We start from the raw sequence: 23,002 nt of genomic DNA, 5'->3' as shown, positions 1-23,002 counted from the left end.
CAGATACTCTCCCCCCTTCCGAAAACACTATAATGCCACAGAGGCCAGACAAAAAGTAATAGTCTTTGACTGTGCTGCAAAAATGTGTGTGTGTGTTTGTGTGTGTGTGTGTGTGTTTGTGCGTGCGCGTACATGTGTGTGTTTGTGTGTGTGTGCGTGTGTGTGTGTGCGTGTGTGCGTGTGTGTGCGTGTGCATGTGTGAGTGAGTGCGTGTGTGATAGGTGCTGTATTGTTAGGCAAATACTACCCTGCTCCTAAATAGAAGCAGATCATTTCAATATCAAACAGTGTTTTGAATGTGTGTAACTGACTGAGTGTTTCTCTTTGTTTTTCCTCCTCTCACATACATACAAACACACGCACGCACACAGGGAGAGAGAGAGAGAGAGAGAGAGAGAGAGAGAGAGAGAGTGAGAGAAAAGCAAACACACATAAATCTCTATGTAAATGGTAGTTAACTGATGCACACTGTCCTTTGTTTTATAATTCAAGAGCCCATCTCATTAGTTTTCCATTCTGAGTACAAAGTGTATCCACATTGCAATAAACAAGCAAAATGGCCACCTTGAATGGCCTCACTTTATCATGCTGACACCATCTGGGTGCGTGAGTGCATGCACATAGGAGTATTACTGCATGCATGTACATGCAAAGTGTTTGTAAATAAATTATTCATTTCATTTAAACTGATGAATGTGAAAATTAGACCGTCTGCAGTAGTGTCTGAGAGGCTAAAGGTTTATTGTACTGCCTTTAACATCTGACAGTGTGAAATCTGAATAGGTTTTGATAATAAACTAGATCTAACATAGTTTTATATTTTATTTTAAACATGTACGAACTGAGAGTATGAGCGCTGTGTGTGTACGGGGTGTGTGCGTATGGGCCATGTCGAGTCGTGGGGACGCAACCAGCGTTGGGAGAGAAAGGGGGGAGTGTTCGGACATCACCTCAGACCCGGCGATTTGACCTGGCCAGGTGAGCGGCCGGCGTAACTGAGGGAAACTCCAGCAGGTGGGTTACAGCCTCGTGCAGGAGAAGGTCACAGTAGCGTTCATTCCAAACCAGGACTCACTGCCAGCCCCCCTGCCAAATCAATATGCACTTGACATTCACCTGATCCGCCCAAGATTCAGCAGAGAAATATGGAGAGCTCCTTTTTTTTTTTTTTCTTTTTTTCTTTTTTCTTTCTTTTTTTTTTTCCTGGAAGGAAATTCTCAGACGCATGACTGAGACTGCAGTCAAACGATCTGAAACCAAAGAATCACATCCGCTGCAAACAAATACAAACAAACAAACAAATTAGGCCGAGGAGATGAATTCGCTCACGAGCTTCACATTTTCATCCTCCGCCCCTCCAGAGAGAGGAATTGTGCTGAACAGAAGTGTGCAGCCGCGCTACTCCGGGCTAAGAGGATTTCACATACGGCACAGCTGAGGGAACGAGAGAAGAAATTTGCAGAGAATTAGTCCTGCATATTAAAGCAGCGGTAAACTCCCCCTTCTCTGGACTTATGAGCAGAGATGTTGACGGACACACCTTTAATCAGCTTAATGACTAGGAATGAATGAAAGAGAGAGAGAGAGACAGAGAGAGAGACAGAGAGAGAGAGAGAGAGAGAGAGACTTGGAGAAGTTTGGAGAACTGCATGTACTGTCAGGTTTAGGTGAGAGGTGCCAGAATCATAGTTTGGTGAAATATTGAATATGGGTGTGTTCCCTTACATAACGACTTTATTTGAGTTACACTGCCAAAATGAAACACCAAATAACACAATTACCCTTTTGTAATGCTAGTTCCTCCCTCAGAAAAAGATGCCGTTGTTCTTGTTTGAAAACATACGTCTCTGCCATGCCTCTTATCTCCAGCCAAGGCACACACAGAGGGGAAATCTTGCACCTTATTTGTGACAGAGGCCCAAACTTAGCTATAAAAGCTTGTTTCATAAACCACTTGAGTGTATTGGTAATACACATGACGTTGGGTGTAAGGTTGAGAGTGACATTCACACTCTTCAACACATAAGAGAGCTTTAGCAGGATGTTTGAATGTTTGGTGGAAGTGGTGTGGCAGTATTGTGGCTGAGATAAAGAGAGATGAAGGGCTGTGGTATAACGCTCCATTTTAGCCATGTTTGCAAAGCAAGTGGAAGATCCTGTTTGTTTTTCGGGCCAGGTCAGTCAGTGGTCCGTAAAAGTGTCCCCCGCACCTCGTTCAGCTTGGCCTTTCGGGAAATGTTTGCATGACATCACTCAGAGTTTTCACACGCAGCCCATGGCTGATCTCAGATCAGCGGTTCCAGACAAAACACGTCTCCCACACAACCTTGAAAGTGCAGAATGGGAACCACACAATGCATCTAAAGTTCTTCAGTCTCAAGCTGGTTTTAATGATCTTAAATGATGAGCAATGAACCTGCCAACGTTGTGGACGTGTCCCCTTCAAAGAGACAAAAAAAAAAAAGATTTTATCTATCCCTGTTCTCTGTGATGAAGTGCACACTGCCTGCGTACCAGTTAAAGTTTGAGTTGGCCACTTACTTCTGAAAAGTACCTATTATGCCATCATTAGCTTGCAGTGCTGCTGGAAACAAGGGTTTCCTGTAACTCCAACTCGTGACTAACTATTTGTTTTCAGAGAACTGAGGGAAAAAACCAAAAGATAACTGAATTTTAATGGCCTTTTTTTTTTTTTTTTTACCAATTTGTTTCATGTGGTACCTTTTCAAACCAGACGCCTCTTTTTTTTTTTTTTATTCTTTTTTCTAAACGAGCTGTTTTCGCACCATGAAGACGACTTGACCAAACACCTCATGAATACAATGGCAGCTTTGTTTTAAGACATAATTCCACACCCTGTAACACGAAGGCCCAGAGCGGCACAGAGAAAATACTTTTATTAGTCTACAGCCTCCAGACCCTTGAAGAAAACACTCTCTCTCTCTCTCTCTCTCTCTTTCTCTCTCTCTCTCTCTCTCTCTCTCTCTCTTTTTTTAAGAAATACACATTCTGCTCTCTATACATCTCAGGAACCCAAAACAAGAGCACAGCTAAATGTGTTTGGACCCCTCTCGTGACACGAACGTTTAGATTGGGAAGGAAAAACTATGAAATATCTCAAAATATCTTGGTCTCAGCGATTCTTCTACACATATACAACAGTGTAGAACAAAAAGCAAGGTATGAGTAGAATCATCAGTTTGATGTAGATAACCTGGTGATAGAAAGGGGATATTTCCTTATAAAAAGAAACATAACCCTGATAAGAACCTCCTGTCTCCAGCAGTGGATGTGAAGGGTTATTAAAATGAACTTCAATTTGAAGCAGATTTTCTCTTGGCTGATTACTATTCATCCTCTGTTGCCATGGTGCTCTCAGGTCGCCGTGGGAGCAAGCCACAAGCAAACCACTGCTGCCCTCCCTTATTTAACGGTGAAACACAACACAAACAAATCCTTTCTCTCAGAATGCACCCGCTTAAAACCAACACAAACATATTTGTTCAATCAGAACACACTCATTTTAACCGACAAAACCAGATCTCGTGTAATCAGAACACACTCACTAAAACTTATCCACGATTGGATGATCCCAACACCAAGCACCATCCTATTGGTTGTGTAAGACTGGTGTTTTGTTTGAGGTCCCAGCAGACGAATCTCACCCTCCTCTGTGAGATTAGACATATTTAGTTTATGTAGATTGGCGCGCTGTTGAAAACAAGAATTAGAAAACCCAGCTGAGAAACCATCAGGGTCTAAAAATAGCCCAATCACTCAGTTTATTACATGGGCCATTGAAAACGCCCAAACATCCACAGAACACACGAGCGCTCATAAGATCAACGTATCAAATGATCCTAGGCCTGCGTACAGTACACATATTGAATTTTGCTGTGAATGAATGGAGTTTACATCGGTGAATGTAGAGTAGGTTTCCGATTTCGGCAGAAATGGGTATCACGTGTCTGGTGTGACAGGTTGATTTGCTGAAAGAAGGGAGAGCAAAAACACAGCAATAAAAAAAAAAAAAAAGAAAAGTAAAAAGAAACACAGTCTGAGGTCTGCGTGCAGGACACGGTCGAGTGTGTGAAAACATAGACACGGGGTGAAAGGGCTTCCTCACTTCTGGGATCCACTTCCCTTTGCTGAGGTACATGGGTCCCTTCATTAGGAAATAAAAGTATGTCAGGCGTTTAGGTGTGTTCTGTGAGTAATATGTCTGTGTGTCTGTGTTTGTGTGTTTGTGCGGGGGGACTGGTTCGGGAGATAAGAGAGTTGGACGCTAACGACTGGCGGGTCAGCGGCTGCATCAGCGAGGAGAGGAAATGGAAAAATGAAGGACAGGAAGTGAGGAAATGAGACAGTATGAGTTGGCATAGGTACCTTCGCTGACACACAGGCGCATCCAAACACAATGTTTCAGTGGTCTTCCCTGAGTGAAGGCACAATCAGACAGAGAAAAAAAACCAAAACATTTCAGTGTCAGTCGGTAGGTCTGGTTCCAGCTGGGGGAACCACACTGTGCTCAGCAAGGCCGCGCGCGCGTGTGTGTGTGTGCGTGTGTGTGAGGGTCTGAGCACACACTGAGACAGAAATGAGGGGTGGGGGGATGGGGGGTGTTGGGGGACTGAAAGTAAAAGGAGGCAGTTGGTGCAGTAAGGACAAGAGGTAACCCCAACTGAGCAGCAGAGAGGAGCTATTGTGACAAAACCAGCTGTAATACACATTAATGTTACATATGTGAAATGCATGCCAAATCTCTCAGTCTGCAGGCTACGCATTACATCATTAAATAAAACACACAGACAAGAACAAATAATCAAGCCACTTACAGGGAAGTCCTTTTCAGCGCAAAAAAAGTAATGCGTCTCTGTTTATTTGTTTAAAAAGTTATAAGTTTGTCATTATGCTTTTCATTTCAGAGATTAAAAGTGATCCACTTTGAAAAGAAAACAGACAGAGGGTGAAATCCGGTTGAGAAAACGGGTGAAGACTGAAAAAATGTCTAGGTGAAAGTAAAACAACAAACATGACCCCACTGTTTATTATTACTTTCGGCCTCAATTAAGTCTAATTGCCCGTTTTAATGAGGGTGACATTTTTCAGCTTTAATGAGACTCTTAGAGGTGAGGGTGTGTTTGGCATGCAGGGGTGATAGAGTGTGTTTTGCAGTGTGAACTTCATCCATCTTCACATTGAGCTGGAACACACACACACACACACACACACACACACACACACATGCTCACACACACACACACACATGCTCACACACACACACACACACACACACACACACACACACACACGCACACACACACACACTCTCGTTTGTTTAAAATTCTCATTCTGGAATGTTTCAAGGATTTCAGTTATGGCTTCCTAAGTAACAGTACACCAGGGAGAAGTAATCCATGGAATGTAAAAGCATTTAGTGAGGGGGGAAAGCACCCTCATAAGGGTGTTAAGGTCTCGTTAATGCAGTGTCTGAGACTCTGAAACCAAACCCCGGTCCAGGTGAGAGTCATTCCTGTCAGCTCTACTGAAATGAGTGGAGTCACATGAGAGACACACAAGCTGGCTCTTCTCAGATTAATAACTACAGAATCTGACACTCAGGAAACATATCGCAGGGTGAAAGAAGTAAAACTTTATTAGAAACACCACAAGACGCTATTTGCAGGAGTTACCGTGTTTTACAACCTGAGAGATTACAAGTCTTAGTCACAGAGACACACATCCCCATTCAGTGTGTCATTAAACAATGGATGGCTCTAATAAGAGAGAACTTTCTTGTTCTGAGGATTCAGAGCACGCTCATTTCCTCGTTGCTCCAGTAGTTTCCCACCTCAGCAGAGATATTTCACAACACCCTGTTTCCGCTCTTAATCCGGAGTGAGAACACAGCAGACATGCCCAGAGCTCACTCCCCATGTTCAGCAAACTGAGGGGACATGTGTCCAAGCACATCTACCGCTAGGAACAGTGACATATGGCTCCTCTCTAGGGATCAGGGAGGAGTCTTTTTACACATACACACATGCATGCACGCACGCACGCACGCACACACACGCGCGCGCGCACACGCACACACACAGACACACACAGACACACACACACACACACACACACACACACACACACACACACACACACAGAGAGAACTGAGATGCACTGTAGGGGATTTTTGGAGTGTGTATATGAGTCATGCCAGCCACTGCTCAGCAAAACATCACATTGTTTACATTCTCTATGACACAAACCTGGCTCTTCCTCACCACTAATCTCACCGCTCTCGACTAGGCTCCCAACAGTCAACAGCGCGATGGAAAAGCTCCACGTTACCAAGAGCTGTGTGTGGAAGCCGTGTGAAATGTTTGACTTGTAGAGTCCATTTGTTTAAAAAAAAAAAAGAAAAAAAAAAGGTTGAAACACCTCCTCTGAATGGCGCGGGACAGTTCATCTCTTTTAGAGGGTTTGAGAGGAAACATGGACTGTAAAACGTCCTCTGTGAAATGGAAAAATCCTCTTGAGTGAAACAGAACATTACACTGAAACTCTGTGGGAGTACGGTGAGGGGACTGAAGAGGCTTTTAAATATTTTTCTTAGCAAAGCTATTTTTGCCCTGTACTATGATAAAACACCAACGCGTTTACGAGTACGAGTCACTGTCTGTTTAAAAGTTTCTTGGAAAGAATGTCTGGAGATTATCCCGAGCGACAAAGACCGTTAGGAGGGCATTAATCTTCCAGTTTGACGTGTTTGTCTGTGTGTTCATCCGGTCTATTTTCTTTTAGGAGAATAATATTGAATGGCAACATCATGTGACGTTGGATGTAATGCACGTTTTGTGATTGGTGGGTGTGTACTCAAATGTCCGGCTCTTCATCAGGGCTCTGTTGTAAACAGAAATCACTGCAGTGATTTCACCCTCAGTGCTCTTGTGTTTTGGAGACCAGTCTCGAGTGCAACAGTTGTTACGTAATCCAAAATCTAACGTAAGCAAACAGGGCGAAGAGACAAAGTGTTCAGATACAAGTTTTCATTATCCAGTCTAAGTAGCTCTACAGTTTTTCCACTTCACGTTTTTGGCTTGAGCGGACAAAGCTGTGGATGGGCCATGCGGAGAATCGGAGGGGTTTTAAGATGTCGCACCCAGGCGTCGCCGTTGCGGCCAAACCGCTGGCCTTACGGTCTCCATGACAACCAACGGTCGAAAGACGGGCGGCGGGCGCCCCCTCCGGTACCCCCCTCGTTCGTTTGTCCTCTTAAAAAAAAAAAAAAAAAGGAAAAAAAAAAAGGAGCGGGAATTCAGGAGGGCGAGTGAATAACCAAAACGCTTTTTCGGCTGAAGAGGATTTGAATTTACACTCTGTTAACAAGCAGGATCAGTCTCAACAACAGAGCGGATTAATGCAGAGAGTGTTAAAGAGCGGCGAGTGGCAGGCACGCACACACACACATGCGCGCACACACACGCGCGCACACACACACACACACACCCCGTCTGTCTCGCTGATGCAGAAACGTACTCATCCCCTCTTTTCATGCCACACTCTGTTCATTTATACGACTTCTGGAAACCAGCAGAATTCAGGGGGGTTTTTTTTGGTGCAATTATCTGGTTTATTTATTTATTTTCACTATCACGTTTCACCACAAAACAACACATGTTGGTAGTCTGGGTCATGAATGATTTGCGGCGGAAAAAATCCCCGCGTTTTCCGTCCCTCACCATAACAGCCATGTAGAGAATGTAGAAGATTTGCCAGCTCAGTGTAGTGGGAATTCTGGTAAAGTTATACTGACAGGTTTTTTTTTTTTTTTTATCTGAGGAAAAGCAAATCCAAACGTCGCTGGCCTTTTCAAATCACTTTGCCTGGACACTTCAGTGGGTTTTGGATTAGACGTCTGCTTCTTTAATCCAAAACCATTTAAATACTGCCGCATGCTAGTGCAAACTATTCACACTGTCACTGCCCGGGCGTCTTGAAGAACTCTTCCTTAGATGGGAAAGTGTTCACTGTAAATGAATGCGTTTTTTTTTTTTTTGGACAGTAATGGTGCTATCATTACAGTGGTAAATGGAGAGAGAGGTCCCAAGATAGCACTAACATGGTGTGTGAAAACAGAGTGATTAGATTGCGGTCGCTGTTGGAACAATTCTGGCTGGGCCGAGTGGAGCTGACTCCAACCCTCAGGACAACAGAACAGATATGATCTCGCAACACTGACCTCGGACCAAAAGTCAAACAAATCAGACTCCCTGCATTCAACAGACCCTCTGTTATAGTAAAACCGAGTCAAAAACAACTCCGAAGAGCTGTTTGAGAAAAGATTTGGAAGATATACTTTAAAAACAAGAGACTGGAATCTATCACCACAGATTTAAAATGGTATTCGCGATATGCTAATCACTGTTCCACTCTTATTTCTGGGTTTGTTTTTTTTTTTTCCCCGCAGCTGAGAGCTTGGAACATTCTGGACCATGTCTTTCAGAATTCAGAGACAGAAAAAAAAAAAGTCAGATACTCATCAAGTGAAAAGATGAAATAAAAGTTGAGAAACCATTTGAATAACCTGAGGTATGAACAAACTCAATAAGATCTGATTCGCTTTCTGAAATTTCATTTCAAGGGGAAGAAAAAAAAAAAAAAAATCGAACCTTATAGTTCTGTGAGACAAATCGATCCAGTCACAAATAACACCCTCATTAATGAAAGTGTAGACCGTGATAAAAAAAAAACAAACAAAAAAAAAACAACAAAAAAACCAAACAAACATCAGACTTAACGAACACAAACAGTCAAAACCAGTCCTATGATTTCATGCAAAATGGCTGATAAGGAGGGGACAGAGAAACTTTGAGTGAGTTTTGAGAGGGGTGATTCAGATGACCCACGGGCTGAACCTGTATCATGAGATGGCTGGCAGTCTGCCTTACCGCAGGAAGTCAAAAGCACAACACCCCTCAGGCGCGACAAGAATGTGAGTCAACTTCAGGAGACAAAGGAAAGGCTGTTTACTCCCTAAACGCCCGCTTCGAGGGAACAAAAAAGCACGCCACATCTTCTCTCTCTTTCTCTCTTTCTGTGCTGAGATGTGTTGTGCGTTAGGGGGGTCATGAATGGGCATGGAAGCTATGGCCGGGGAGGAAGCAGCTGCTGCCATGATCTCAGGCTTCGTGGGGTTGATAAACGGAAAGGAAATAGAATTTATGCAGCCAAGTCACAACTGCACTTTAATAGAGGGGAGAGCGCTATCTTAATACACTGACTCTGACCTTCATGGGAGATAAATCATCCAGCCAGCAGGATGTCTGTTGTCAGCACTAGTTCACACTTCTGTAGTCCTGACACTACAGTCATTGCTTCTCTCTCTCTCTCTCTCTGGACTGCAATATGGTAAGACTTCCTCCATAGCTCCCATGTCTCCAGGGACTTATTTTATTCCACAGAGAGAGAGAGAGAGAGGGAGGGGGAGAGAGAGAGAGAGAGAGAGAGAAGGGCTAGTATGTAACCTTTCAGAGGTGGTGTTGTGGAAAGGAGAAAGGATACATCAGTGCTGATATGGTTTAGAGCCGACAAGCTGCTACCTCATCAAACTGTAATGGCAAAACCAGCGTGGAGCTCCTCCGAAAAAACAGCATGTTCGAAGACAGCGTGTAAGACAACTGCAAAAACGAACGACACAACTATCCATTTATTACAGAGTAAAACAGACAATATTTACCGCATCATAATTCACAGGGCCCTGTTTTGACTTGATCGAAAGCGAGACATCCACAGATTTCTTTAATAAATCGGCAGAAACGAGAGCTTAAGTGTGGTCGCTGAACTGGCGTTCAGTGTTGCTGGCAAAGCAGATTTATCTCTTAGATTCTCTCAGTCACGCCCATCATAAATTTGATTCACCAGATCTTTCCCACACCTCTTCCCTGCAACTCCCATCCAAAAAAACTAAATCTCTCCACAAAAGAGCTTAACAGGTCACCATGTCACTGCTCCGTTTTCCACCGTGTTCAGGAAGAATGTTCCAGATAAGAACTTTAAGCTAACTGTGTCCTGCCAACTTTAAACTTCTGTTGGTATCCAGTAACAACTTTTGGTGGTTGAAACACATTCAGAAAAACTGTTACTGATCAATAAAGGTCTTTTAAAATTCCACATTACTACATCACCATAACTACTTTTTATCGCAGCACGTTAAAGTAGAACGAGAACATTCCAGAAATGATTCGAAATTAATGGAAGAGGTGTACGTTTGTTGGAACTGCTGCAGATGAATGTAACCTCAATGTCAATGATTTATTCGGCAACAGCAGCAGGACCCAGACAACCAGCACCTCATATTTTTCTGACTTCTGACAAACACACACACAGAAATGTATAATTACTGACTTCTAATGCTAATGAAAACTTAATAACTTAAAATAACCACATATCCCCAATGAATGAGGAGAGGGTGGAATACAGAGTGCAAAGGAAATTCCTCCATTTGCTCGTAATGGAAGGGGGGGGGGGGGGGTAAGCCTGGCACAGACAAAACCGAATAATCAAACAAAAAAGGAAAGAAAAAGTCACAAAGTATTAATCAACAAAACAGATAATTTGATACAAGCATTTTAGTAAAGGAGAGAAAATATAAAAATATTTACAAAACTTCTCTAGTCATTAAAAAAAAAATGGTGATGTTAGAATTGCTTTGCGAGTTTCAGTATTTACAGGGGTTAGAAGGAACAGGAAGGCTAGTCTTTAAACAATCCAAAAAAAACCCCCCCAGAGAATCATCAAAAACAGATTTGGCTTAATGGCAGATTTTTGTCAGTCACATGAATTTGACTGACGGTGACTCTACTCTTTAATCACACCCTATTTTAGCCACCCAACCCCCTTCAGTCGTTTCGCTATGTGGAGTAAGGTTTGGTTTAGGTCACAGGCAAAGCTCCGATGTGACACGTAAGGCCTGACTAATCAAACCCCGCTCCTGCAGAGTCTCGCCCAGAGTAGACCAGGTTTGTGCTTTGCCGCAGACAGATTATCACAGACTCATTTTCTATTCTGTCCAGGCTTTCCCTATTGGGTCTAGGAGCAGATCCAGTAATTAAACACTAGCAGATAACATGGTCTCTGCACTTAGTGATTATCACAGCTGCAAATGTAATGTTCCCATCAGTCAAATTTCATTTCAGATTCACAAACTGGGCTTTAATCACACACACATATCTCCACATCTTAATTGATAATTATGGGAATGTTAATGTATCTATTATCATAAAGGTAAAGATTTAACTAGGGGATTGAGAGATAAACTAAGGCTAGAAATGTTAACAGCTTTTTTTTACCCTCCTACACAGCTCTGAGCATTGGTACCTTCGGATATGACTTTGAAACGCTGAACTTTGTGTCCAAAATGAATGGGGAAAAAGAATGGCAAAAAAACCCAGAGAAACAAACAAATAAAGTAAGAGACACAAGCGTGCATATTTTAACTGTGTATTTAATGGAAATGCGTTAAAAAAAAGACACTGATAAAAATATTTGCTTGTAGTTAATGTTACATTAGCACGCTATAACAAACACAGCCTCATCGATATTTTTTTGGTTACAGGAATCTTTTGACAATCGACAGTATGCAGTGAAATTTGATTAGTGCTGAATATAAACACACAAATTCTTTTTTTTTTTTTTCTTTGTTCATGTAACTGGTCTCTGAAAAAAATGTGTCTTTCATGTACCGTCAGCCTGAAACCTCTGTGTGACTATAATCAGGCAATAGCAACAATCAAAATCAAAGAAAAACAATAGTAAAAGGAGATAAAAGTATATTGGCATGAATATGGTATAAGGGATAAGCGTTGTGGAATGACCGTGTGTAGGCCAATGAATCACCCCGTAGAGACACCAGGAGAGAAGAGAGGAGAGGGGAGGTGAAGAATCCTCACTGACTCCTCTCTCTGTCCCTCCTGTGCTCCGCAGTCCCCCCTTTTCTCCTCCTCATATTTAATCTCATTTTCTTTAAACTCTGTCTCTTTCTCTTACTTTGCTTCTTCACACAGCCTGTGCTTATGGAACAGGAAGGAGGGATCAAAACACTCTTCTCTCTTCAATGTTTGCAGTCTTTCTCTTTCCAGTGTGGGCGTCAAATGTTTCAGATCGCATCACCGATACAGAATTACTTCATATACTTCCTTCTTTCATCTGCTCAGAAATGATTAACATCATGACAGAGGCAAAATTCATCAGTTAGTCTTTTCTCTCTCTCTCTCTCTTTTTTAAAAAAGTGACAAAGTGTAATAGTAAAAACATGCAGTGAGATTATAATTTAGAGAGTACCAATATTATACGAAGTTATGAAATTCTGAAATCTAGGTGGAGAGTCTACATTCACATCAGAAACATATGGAGTGTTGTTCTGATGTAACTATAATTAACATTTCCACAGTCATATCAGTACACACACCCATAACTTGCCATGACTTCCTCTTTGACTCAGCTGTGTACTTGAATAAAAGAGGAAGTCCTTCTAGAGTGAGTCTTAATGATATCTAACAATTCAAATACGTTCTAGCTGTCTCCCTCAGACGTGCTGTTGTGTCAGAGGACCACAGCAGAATGCTGACTGATTTGGACTTTGTGGACTTTTTGGCTGGAACATATGGGAACAGGTTATTCCCAGCCCAAGGGAGCAAAGAGCAACAGCCTTCACGGAAGAAAGAGGAAGACATCTAACATTGGTCTGTCCCTAATGGACTTGGCTGTTCCCACTGGAATGTCAGAGCTCAGAAATGTGGCCTTTATCTTAAGAGTCAGCTCAGACTCGGTCTGGGACGAAGAATGTAAAATGTGTAAACAAGCGTGTTTAAAAAAGAAAAGCACAAAAAAAAAAAAGCAAAAAAAGCAAAAAACAACAACAAAAAAAAGTTGGTTGGTCCGTAGATGTTTTGTCAGTGCGCGTGGCGAGGCGGAAGAAACTGGAGCTTCTACACGGCGGCCGTCATGGGGTTCTTCTGTCGCGGGTCGGGGTGACGGCCCTCCCCATACGCGTAACGCTCTGGGCTGGAGTTGCCGTAGCCTCCACCGCGGTTCATGGTGTCATAGCGGGGGGCGCGGAGGGGCAGGGTGGGAGAAGGGGGCACGTCCTGCCGTAAAGGGCCTCTCTGCTGGGGTGGGGGAGGGTGATAGAACCCTGGGTTACCCTGTGGAGCATAGTTCTCCCTGTGCGGATAGTTGGACTGGTATCCCGCCTGCGGGTGTGGGTAGTGTGTAGGGTTGCCATGCCCTGGCCAGGGTTGTACTGGGTAGTCATTGGGGCCCACTGGTCCACGCCTGAAAGACAAGAGAGAAAAGTAAAAATGACAATAAGAACTGGAGAGAGGGTGGTTATTACTCCTCAGAGGAGTTTGGAAAAACCCTAACTGTCACTCATAAAAATGAGTCGGCCCGCTTTTTTTTTTTTTTCTGTCTTTATAGTGCAAGAGAATAGGTTTTTCCATAGGAGTGAGAGACAGATTTAAAAAAAAAGAAAAAAAAAAACTCCTTCATGTTCCCCCATCTCCAGTTTGAACGAGAGCTTATGAAACAGACTCCTGATCTCTTTATGATGGACTGATGTTTAAGAAAAAAGTCGAAACCGAGCAGCACAGTGAGACGTTACAGGGATGTGGAGGCATGGAAACCTCCGGAAACGTCTCTTTAAAGATGAGTGATAGTCAAACCATTCCAAACATAGGATCCTAATCATTTACACAGCAGAGTGCGACGGTACGAGACTTAACAGTTCTGTATACGGTTCACAATACATGCTGAGTGATCGTCCTGCGCTGCCTTGTATGTGTGTCTCTGACAGTTAGTGGGGCTGTAGCGTGTGGCCTCTGGAGGCACCCCCTCAGATAATGAGGGGAGCGTCTGGAGGCTCTCCTGTTTCCTCATATAGGCTGATTAGGGCCAATCTCCCCCTGCAACGTGACACACGCTGCTGTTATTCACCATGGCTCGCCTTTCATAGCACCATTCACATTTTTCCAGTTCCCACTCTGAGTCCAGGGGCTGAGAGAGAGAGAGGAGAGAGAGGAGAGAGAGAGAGAGAGAGAGAGAGAGAGGAGAAAGAGAGAGAGAGAGGCACAGGCTTTGGCTGCCAGTTACATTACACCTAAGCTGAAGCACAGCCAGACTGGGGTCTCTGATTTGCGAGGGCACAAAGGCGTGTGGTGGTGGGGGCTAAGACCCCCTCCCTTTATCATTCTCATCATACTGCTACACCCTATCGATGACACGGCACACATGTGACTGGGTCTTTAAGATGGAGAGTCATTCTTTTGGCATCTCCAAAATATTCCCATTAACTTATATATATGTGTGAGACACATGTCTGTGAACATGATTTTCACAGGGTGTCTTGCACGGCTATCAATTAACTGTTATATACTGTATCTGAAGGGTGTGTGTGTGTGTGTGTGTGTGTGTGTGTGTGTATGTGTGTGTGTGGGGGGGGTGTTGATCGGGACGTCTTGAGTTTCCCCTGCTGAGTGTGGAGAACATTAGACTCGGAGTCTCAGCAATTACTTTCCATTTCTCTCTCTCTCTCCTGCGGGAGTGTTTCTGGAGGCTAAAGTCCAGAAGGGGAGGAAACAAGCATTCCAAAAATTATCAGCATGTGCTTAATCTCCCTCCTGAGCTGACCACCCATCTCGTCCGGCAGCCCAGTGTCTGCACCCGCACTCCTCCTCTCCCTCCGGCCGTCAAATGCCAGATTATTGGCCGTGACCTCTGTGATGTCACCGGCTCCTGATAAGCAGGGAGAGAAAAAAGGGAGGGCTGCGGGTTTAAGGAGGCGCGGGGGAGCGAGAGAGAGGGGTAGAAAAGGAAAGGAGAAGGCCAGAAACATCGTTACGGCTGCGCGTTATCGTGCCCGGCCCCGGAGTGGAGGTACGCTGCACCTGGCCTTTTCCCGCACGCTCAAGGACGTCGGCTAAAAAAAAAAAAAACCCCCCCTTGCACGCTCACAAAGCCTTACTCTCTCGTTCCCGGTGACGGCTACGGCTCTCTCAGACTCAGACTGACACTGGGAGGATATTTACATCCTCGTTTTTCACCAGTCTGCAAACAGCCGCGGGATTTTTGTCTATGACGTCGCGCAAACGAGAGAGCGCGAAGAGGTGTCGTTGTGCCAAAGGAACGTCCGTCTTCCGACCTCAATCGGCCGACAGCAGCTGCTCCACATAGCTGAGGGTTGAAGCTGGAAGCCATTACTGTATGTTCTTCTCCAGCATCTTTACCCTCCAGTCAAATACTAGCCCCTTGTGTACCCCCCCCCGAAAAACCGAGGGTGGAAAAACGGCTCCAGCTGGAGCCACGGTATTGAGAGCACATGTATGTAAAGTATGACGAGCCTTGAAAAGTGGATTTAGTCATAGTATGTAAAAACACATGGCAGAAGAGATAACTGTTTCTTTTTCTTTCTTTCTTTTCTTTTTTTTTTAGATATGATGACGCAATGCGGTCCGACTATTGGAATTTGCTCAGCCTGTTTCTCCTGTTTTTCTCAATCAGTCTTACAGCTGTAGAACTTCATGACCCGAGACTTCCTTAGGGCTGATGCGAGGAAAATTACACAGAATTTCTCATTTACTTTAACACTGTATAAGGCTATGAGACTTGTGTGAGATGAGGGGGGTGTGTGTGTGTGTGTGGGGGGGGGGGGGGGGGGGGTTAGGCTGGGGGATGAAGGAAGGGAGACAGATTCATTATCCTCCACTTCCTCTCTTGGATTACTGCATGTACTGCTATTAAGTTAATTTGTCAAAACCTGATTATCTCCTACGCAGATTATGGGAAGCAACATAAAGAAAGCATACAGGAAAAAAAAAAAAAGAAAAAAAAGAAAGAAAGAAAACTTGCCAGGCAGCACTTAAGCTTACTGAGAGGTGACAGGAGCAAAATGAAGAACTCAAGAGGAACGCAACCGTCTCTGACAGGTTTACAATTTCTTTCAAACTGTGATGACAGTGGAGTCACAAATATGGCTTCGAAAAACCCAGATCGTCGTTTCTGACAACATCCTCCGAAAATGTCAGCCAACCAAAACTGTCCCGCATGAGTAAGGCTGCAGTCCTGGGCGCCTGTGTTTTTCTAACTTGGTTAAGCTGTTATGAGACTCCAGGTAACAAAGTTTCACTTCAGGAGTGAGATTTCATTACCAGCTTGATTGTTCTGTAATGACGGGGCGACAAAAATAAAAGAGCAATAAACGTAGAGTGAGAAGTAATGAAAGATAAACGGCACTACGTCCCACGCTAAAAGGATCGCTGCGACACTCAACTGGCTATCCTTAGATTTACTTGCACACTCCACCAAAACTTTCATCAACCAATAAAACTAAACTCCACCAGAGGACTGAGGTTCACACTCTGTTTGACTGGCGGTGTAAGTGGGTTAGTTACTCTGTCAGGACGTATCTCTGCAGTGAGAGCTCACTGTTGTTTTGTTCATATCAGTCTACCATCTTCAGAAGCATTTGAATATTGGTCCAAGTTTTGGGTGGTGTTTGAAACGGTCTGATTATGGTCTGGGAGTGTGACTGTTACAGAAGAACCTAGATCATCTTTTTCCCTCTGTGATTTGCCATTATCAGTGTATGCCCTGCACACAGCAACCTGGGCATTCTGAACGCCAGCTCCATCGCTGAAATGCTGGGACAGAGGTCATGTTTTGGGTAGAATGTTTTTGTATCAGTGCCTGCAGAACAACAGGAAGGAGAGGGCGCTCAAGACAGCACAGTGATAACTGAGAAGAGCACTGCAGTACTCTCCCACGGTGCACCTGGGCAAATCTGTAGGTGGGGTTATGTTTATTCAGCTGCCTGCTGAGGTCATGAACTTCAACCCCAAACCCTTGGACAGACATAACTTCCAACGCAGCTCCCACACAGGGTGTAATGGTCAATAGACACATGAGGTTTAGCTAAACAGAATTTCAAGTGTAAAGTGAGCAAAGGAACAAAGAAAAACTGAGGGACTCAGAGAATTTGTAAAGATAATGAATGAAAGCACAAGGCACTGAATACTGTCAGTGCATCTGCAGTCAAGGCCACAGCCACTCAGTTAACACAACATGACAACAAACGAATGAAAATGAGCATCACTGAACAGACTCTCACACCTGCCGCGACCTTGAAGATGTGTGTGTGTGTGTGTGTGAGTGCCTGTGTATATGTATGCATGCGTGTGTGTGTGTGTGTGTGAGTGTGTACATGTATATATGTAGCCTGTGAAATCTCAGGAATGCAGCCTTGCGTTCAGGGCTGGCAGATATCGAGAAGAGCGTCTGACACGTTTGATGTGCAGTCATAGAACACGCCCGTAAACGTTAAAACCGCACGCGAAACACCTAGCGATGCATTCTCCACTCGGCGGAAGGACTAATGGTTCACATCCAGAAGAGGTAGCGAAACCATCAATAAATTAACCCCTCCTTGATTAAACCATTAACCTAACATTTGCCTTCTGTTACCTGCTTGGCAGGGTAATGAGATGGCAGCTGAGCCACTGGTCTGGGATGTGTTAAATGATGTTAGTTGTAATGAAGTCACGCTTGTGTGGTTATCGCTTTGATTGGCTTGGAGAATGTGCTGAGAGGCTTCTGTGACGGGGCTGTTCAGACGCGCGGATCTTGACTGCGCGGAGAGATGGACCTGAACTGTGACCGTGACGTGGCCGAGGTGAAAAACAGAAAAACGACACTGTCCTGACTTCTTCAACACGCCTGTGTCAAAACGTAAAGCGATAAATCTGATACACCGCGGATGAGCTTGTAAAGTTAACTTGGAACCGTAGAAAGCTTAGGAGAACCTCACACTCTATCTCTCTATGTTCTCACATGTGTGAGAAAGGACAAGGGGAAAAATGGGAAAAAAAGAAGAGGAGAGAAAGAGAGGGAGCCAGAGGGAAACTGAACTGAGAGAGGGAGAGAAAGAGAGAGGGAGGGAGAAGGGAAGAGAGACAAAGAAACTGAGAAAACGAGTGCTAGGGTGAGGACAGCCAGGCTAGCACAGATGGCGGGTACTGGTTGCCAAGGTAACATCGAGTAGGCAGAACAATGAAAATATGGCATTATTTTCAGAGCTTTCATCAAATGTAACTTTATTTGTTGGGTATTTCTTTTCAGGTGTTTTTGGTTTGGAGCTCGAAAGCTCCTTATCTTCCATCCCTGATCTGTGAGCTTGTCATTCACAAAACAGGGAAAAAAAAGAAAAAGATCTCAGGACCTCTCCTTGTGTTTTAGACCAACATCTTTAAAACTCATTCACAGTACAAAACCTTCCACAAAGGGTCCTTCACAAGACCCCCCAGGTTAACACGCAGACACACACACACACACTTACCGACACCCCCCTCACTCACTCACACACACACACACACACACACACACACACACACACAAAGGACAATGTGATTACTGTGGGCAGTCTGACAGGGTCTGGGAAAGCCTAGTTACTGGAACTGGTGCCAGAGATATCAGACTGGGGGTACTGGGAGTGGGAGAGGCTGGCCCTGTACTCCAGCAAACCCAGCAAGACTGAAACAATGTTCCTCTTCACCCCAGTGTAGCTGGAGTGGCCACCATCTGCGCATTAATCACTCAATTATCACTCCAACGAGGAAATGAAACCAGTGCCAGGATGAAGCAGAACTCTGACTCGCTCTGCTAATCCAATAATCTACAGGATGGGGTGAGTAACCGTTCCTGATTGGCTGACCCTGGGTTGAGCATGTTGGGTAATGACTGTGTGCTATAGTTTTGCTAATGGCACTAATTGAGTGCATATGGAAAGACCGTGTGCTCCTACTAACAGGCCAAACTCAGGTCCACCTGCACAGCCAGAGACCTCGGAGAAGGCCAGGGTGAAGCACTGGACACAGATATGAGCCACTTAGTCGGGGTTAGAATAACAAGCAGGGCTGGAATGGGAGAAAGGACAGCCAGGTGGAGACTAGCTTCATTTGTGTCAGCATTAAAACACATGGGTATGTAATGGTGCTGGAATGGAGAGCATCACTGGAGGTAATATGAAGGGAAAAGGCTTTGATAGTGGACCTGTAGGGCTTTTATGTTAACTAAAGCCATGAAAAGGCTTTATTTTACTGGGCACACACAGTGCATGCTCAGTTCACCGTAGTTTTCATGCCGCAGAGAGTTCACAACATATCGGGGCAATTTTATTTTGGTGATGCATAGTTTGGGGATTTCACATGTGCATGAATTTTTTTTTTGCATTGGTCCTTGGAGTATTTGTGACTGAGCAGAGTTTGAGTTTTAGCACATAATGGCATTTCATAGCTCTGTCTTAGTTATCAGACATAAGGCTAAAAGCCATCAGAGCACAGATGTCTGCTCTACCAAAATGCTGTGACAACATAAACACACACACACATACACACACACACACACACACACACACACACAAACACACACACATACACAGACACACACATACACACACACACACACACACACACACACACACGCAAAGTTTGCTCAGTTAACTGAGGGAAAACACGCTGCTAGGTTTTCAAGGCAGAATTCACGCCAGTGTCCTTGCTTGCTGTGTTGATGTTTTTTTTGCAGTGGTTGACTGTGCAGGGTAAACAAACACACACACACACAGAGGGAGAGAGAGAACAGAAAAAGAAATAGAAATAGAAATGGAAAGAAAGAGAGACACTGAGAGAGATGTATGCGGAGATCAGGTTTCTCTCCTCTGTCTGCGTGGCCTTTCCCCTGGAGAGGATCAGTTGAATTCCCAGGATGAGAGGCCCTCAGAAGGCAGACCCTCCAGATTTAATTATAAGCTTTAAAGAGGATTACTCAGCACTCTGAGTGAGACAGAGAGAGAGAGGGACAGAAAAACAGGGAGAGGAAAGAGAGAGAGAGAGAGGGAAATATTCTGTGCTAGGTTTGGTTACAGAGGCTAACGGTGGCAGGTTGACAGATGGCACATACCTGGGCAGAGAGGCATACTGCCGCTCCATGTCCTCGTAGCGGGGTGCCAATCTCTGGTCAGGGCCTCTGACAGGCATCTGTAACAGGCAGAACCAGAACAGAGTCACAGTCAGTGACAGACAATGAGGTCAGACAGAGACAGAGAAGACATAGGTTCTCTTACCATGTTCTCTTACCTCTTACCTTGAATCACACTAGAAAAAAAAGAGGCCCCAGCAGTTTCTAACAACAATCTGCTAGACCAGAACATTCTTTTAACAAATCTCTACCACAGACCCTAGAGGTAAACTTGAAAAAAGGAAATGGATTTTTAGACACACTACAGTGATCACTGGCAGGGCAGAGTGAAAGACAAGAAACTTCTGGATTTAGACATCTCACAGTGGGCAGAACAGCAGCCTAACTGTTGTGTGGGTCCTCAGATAGGCATACAACTAAGTAAAACTCAACTGCAGAAAGAAGTAGGTCATTTCTGTTCCAATAATGGAGTAAAATTGTTACGTCTGAATACAAGTCACCCCCCCCCCCCCCCCCACCCCCAAAACAGCAGTGAGGACAGTCACTGTCTGTCTTAAAGACCTGCTTTGCTCTCTAACAGAATTATGAAAAGAGGCACCACAGCTTGCAAAAGTGAGTGTGATTGGCGGATATTTAGTGCTTAAGGTGTTGAGGAGGAGAGGGGTGGGGTGGGGGGGGGTTTTGAGATCCCAGATTAAGTTACTGCAAACAGGATGGGGTCTGGGGCTACTCTACCCCTGTGATTCTAAGCCCGTCTCCAGCCAGGAGCTGAACCAGATTAGCATGGCATGTTACATTAGCACGAAGAGCAATCTTTTAAAGAGACCGTCTTATCCTCGGCAAGTCAGCGCTCAGATTTGAGGGATTTCCATTTCCTATAAAGATCTAAGCTTTCTACTGGATATGTTTACACTATTTTCCAATCATATTTTTCTTTTTTTTTCCAGAGCACTACACTACACAGTCTAAACAGGGACTCTAGTCCCGGATCTCTTTATCTTTCAATAGGAACAGATTAGAAACTACAGAAGTTTTGAGAGACTGAAAATGAGCACTGCTACCCTGACACGTATGGGCAACTTAATAAATTATGAAAACTGACACATAATCCATGAGCAAATGATTGCGGTAGCTTTAGTCGTTTCTGACGGATGAAGGTTAGGGCCATTATGCGGAGCAGGCTGCTTTAGCGAGGGTAGTATGGAAAGGAAATTGTGCCATTCGTCTCAATGAGATGGTTTTAAATATAGGCTGCCCGCTCTAGCACCTTTCTCTTCCCCCCCCTACACTCTCATAATGGTAGCCCTGCTGCCTGCATATTAACCACATTTTTCCTCAGCGTCTCGTCACAGGGAAATGACTCCAGGGCGTCCATATATAAGTGGAAGAGACAGACGTGCACTATCAGGAAACGGGGGGAAAAAAAGAGTTGAACAAGGGGCCAAGGATGCCTAGAAACAGGCTTTGGGCTGATATACACAAGACTCGATGCCTTTTGAGAATAACGCAGAGGCCCAAGTCCCCTTTTTCTTTCCTCAGGTGTCCAACCTGTCGATGGACGTGTAATAAACGCAGGGCTCTGACAGATCTGCTCTCTTCTGGCCTTAATAATCAGGCGTATTAGAAATGAACAAAAAAAAAGGCCATAAGTGAGGGGATATATATTCTGACTGCATCTCTGAGGTGATGAGGCTGCTGTCCAGGACCTGAAAGCACTCCATCTCTGCTTTACTCAGACTGTGTTAATGCTGTAGCAGGCAGTAAGCTACGCGTTTAATACGGTGAAACTCAGACGAGAACTTTGCAGTAGTGTAACTTTGGACTGATTCTTTAAACAGAGTGCAAAGAGAGAGCCTACGTAAAGAGCATTCACCTTCAGTTATAAAGGAATAAAAACTCATCCTGGGTAAAAGAACACGGCTAATTATATCTCAGCAAAAAAAAAAAAAACCCACCTCCCACAGGTATCTCTAAATCTGTCTCTTTCTGGCTCATGTGTGCAGAAGTGAGATAGAGAGAGACAGCATATGTTTGTGTGTGTGAGAAAGACAGAGTGAGTGTGTGTGTGTGTGTTTTACCTGGCAACCTGACAGATCAGTGCTGTGTTACTCATGCATATGGATGTGTGCAGATGAAATCAGTGTGGTTTACTGTACGCTGCAGGCTGGGTAAACACAAACAGATGAATGTGAGAAGGGGGCAGGGTCGCGGGAATGACGGGCGGGGCCCTGGCGTTTATTGCATTAACGCCGAAATTACCTGCTCCCTCATTAAAGGTGACCCACAAAACCGTCGGCTGAACCGAACTTCTCATCTGGCTGCTCTTAACGGCCAACTCGACATTTCAGAGCATTCGTTCACATCCAGCGGACACACAGGGTTAGAAATGCCACTTGTTAAATGTTAATAACCCGTAAATGAGTTTATTCGTGGCGAAACATTTGCCGTAAACACATTAGTGTCTAATCTCTCTCTCCCTCTCTCTCTCAGTGTTGGCGTTGATACAGGTAATATCGCTATAGTTGAAATCTGCTAAGGTTTAAATTGCCATAAAGTGACTGAAGAAATAGTAAACCAGAGAAGGCTGTATGAAGCAAACTCACAGCTTGGACTGAAGGACTTCAGTGTAACAGTACGCACGTAGAGCAAACATGTCTAAGACACACGACTAAGGCTATAAGATTAACACATAAGACACCGCATCTGAGTGGACTTGGCATGTAGCACCGAGGCTAGGGTGATGGTTTTACAGAGGGAAAGGAGGGGCAGCGAGGGTGACACAGGTGGAGAGAGGGGAGAGTGAAAACATGAGTCGTGAGGTAGCGAGGGTGTTGGATACAGCGTAAGGGAGGTGGATAAAGGAGTAGTGTGAGTGATAGAGGAATAATGATGAGCGGCGAGGGTGATGCAATAGTAGCGAGAGCGATACAGGAGTGAGTGTGTGGGTAAGGGTGACGAGGGCGGCTGTCATTAACGCCGA

The 23,002-nt window shown here is 44.4% G+C and overlaps 1 protein-coding gene across 1 annotated transcript in view; it reads right to left on the bottom strand.

Annotated features, from left to right (window-relative positions):
* Window positions 1–12,962: 12,962 nt before the first annotated feature.
* pard3bb (par-3 family cell polarity regulator beta b) overlaps window positions 12,963–23,002 on the bottom strand; it is a 167,472-nt gene continuing 157,432 nt past the window's right edge. The window contains exons 22-23 of the mRNA XM_030785939.1: window positions 20,005–20,081; window positions 12,963–13,332 (exon numbers count right to left, since the gene is read on the bottom strand). Coding sequence (XP_030641799.1) covers window positions 12,987–13,332; window positions 20,005–20,081 — 423 coding nt within the window. The 3' untranslated portion in view covers window positions 12,963–12,986. The remainder of the gene's footprint in view (window positions 13,333–20,004; window positions 20,082–23,002) is intronic.

This window comes from Chanos chanos, chromosome 10, assembly GCF_902362185.1.
Source record: "Chanos chanos chromosome 10, fChaCha1.1, whole genome shotgun sequence".
NCBI lineage: Eukaryota > Metazoa > Chordata > Actinopteri > Gonorynchiformes > Chanidae > Chanos > Chanos chanos.
Note: the sequence above shows the minus strand (reverse complement) of the source record. Positions and strands in the feature narration are given on the sequence as shown.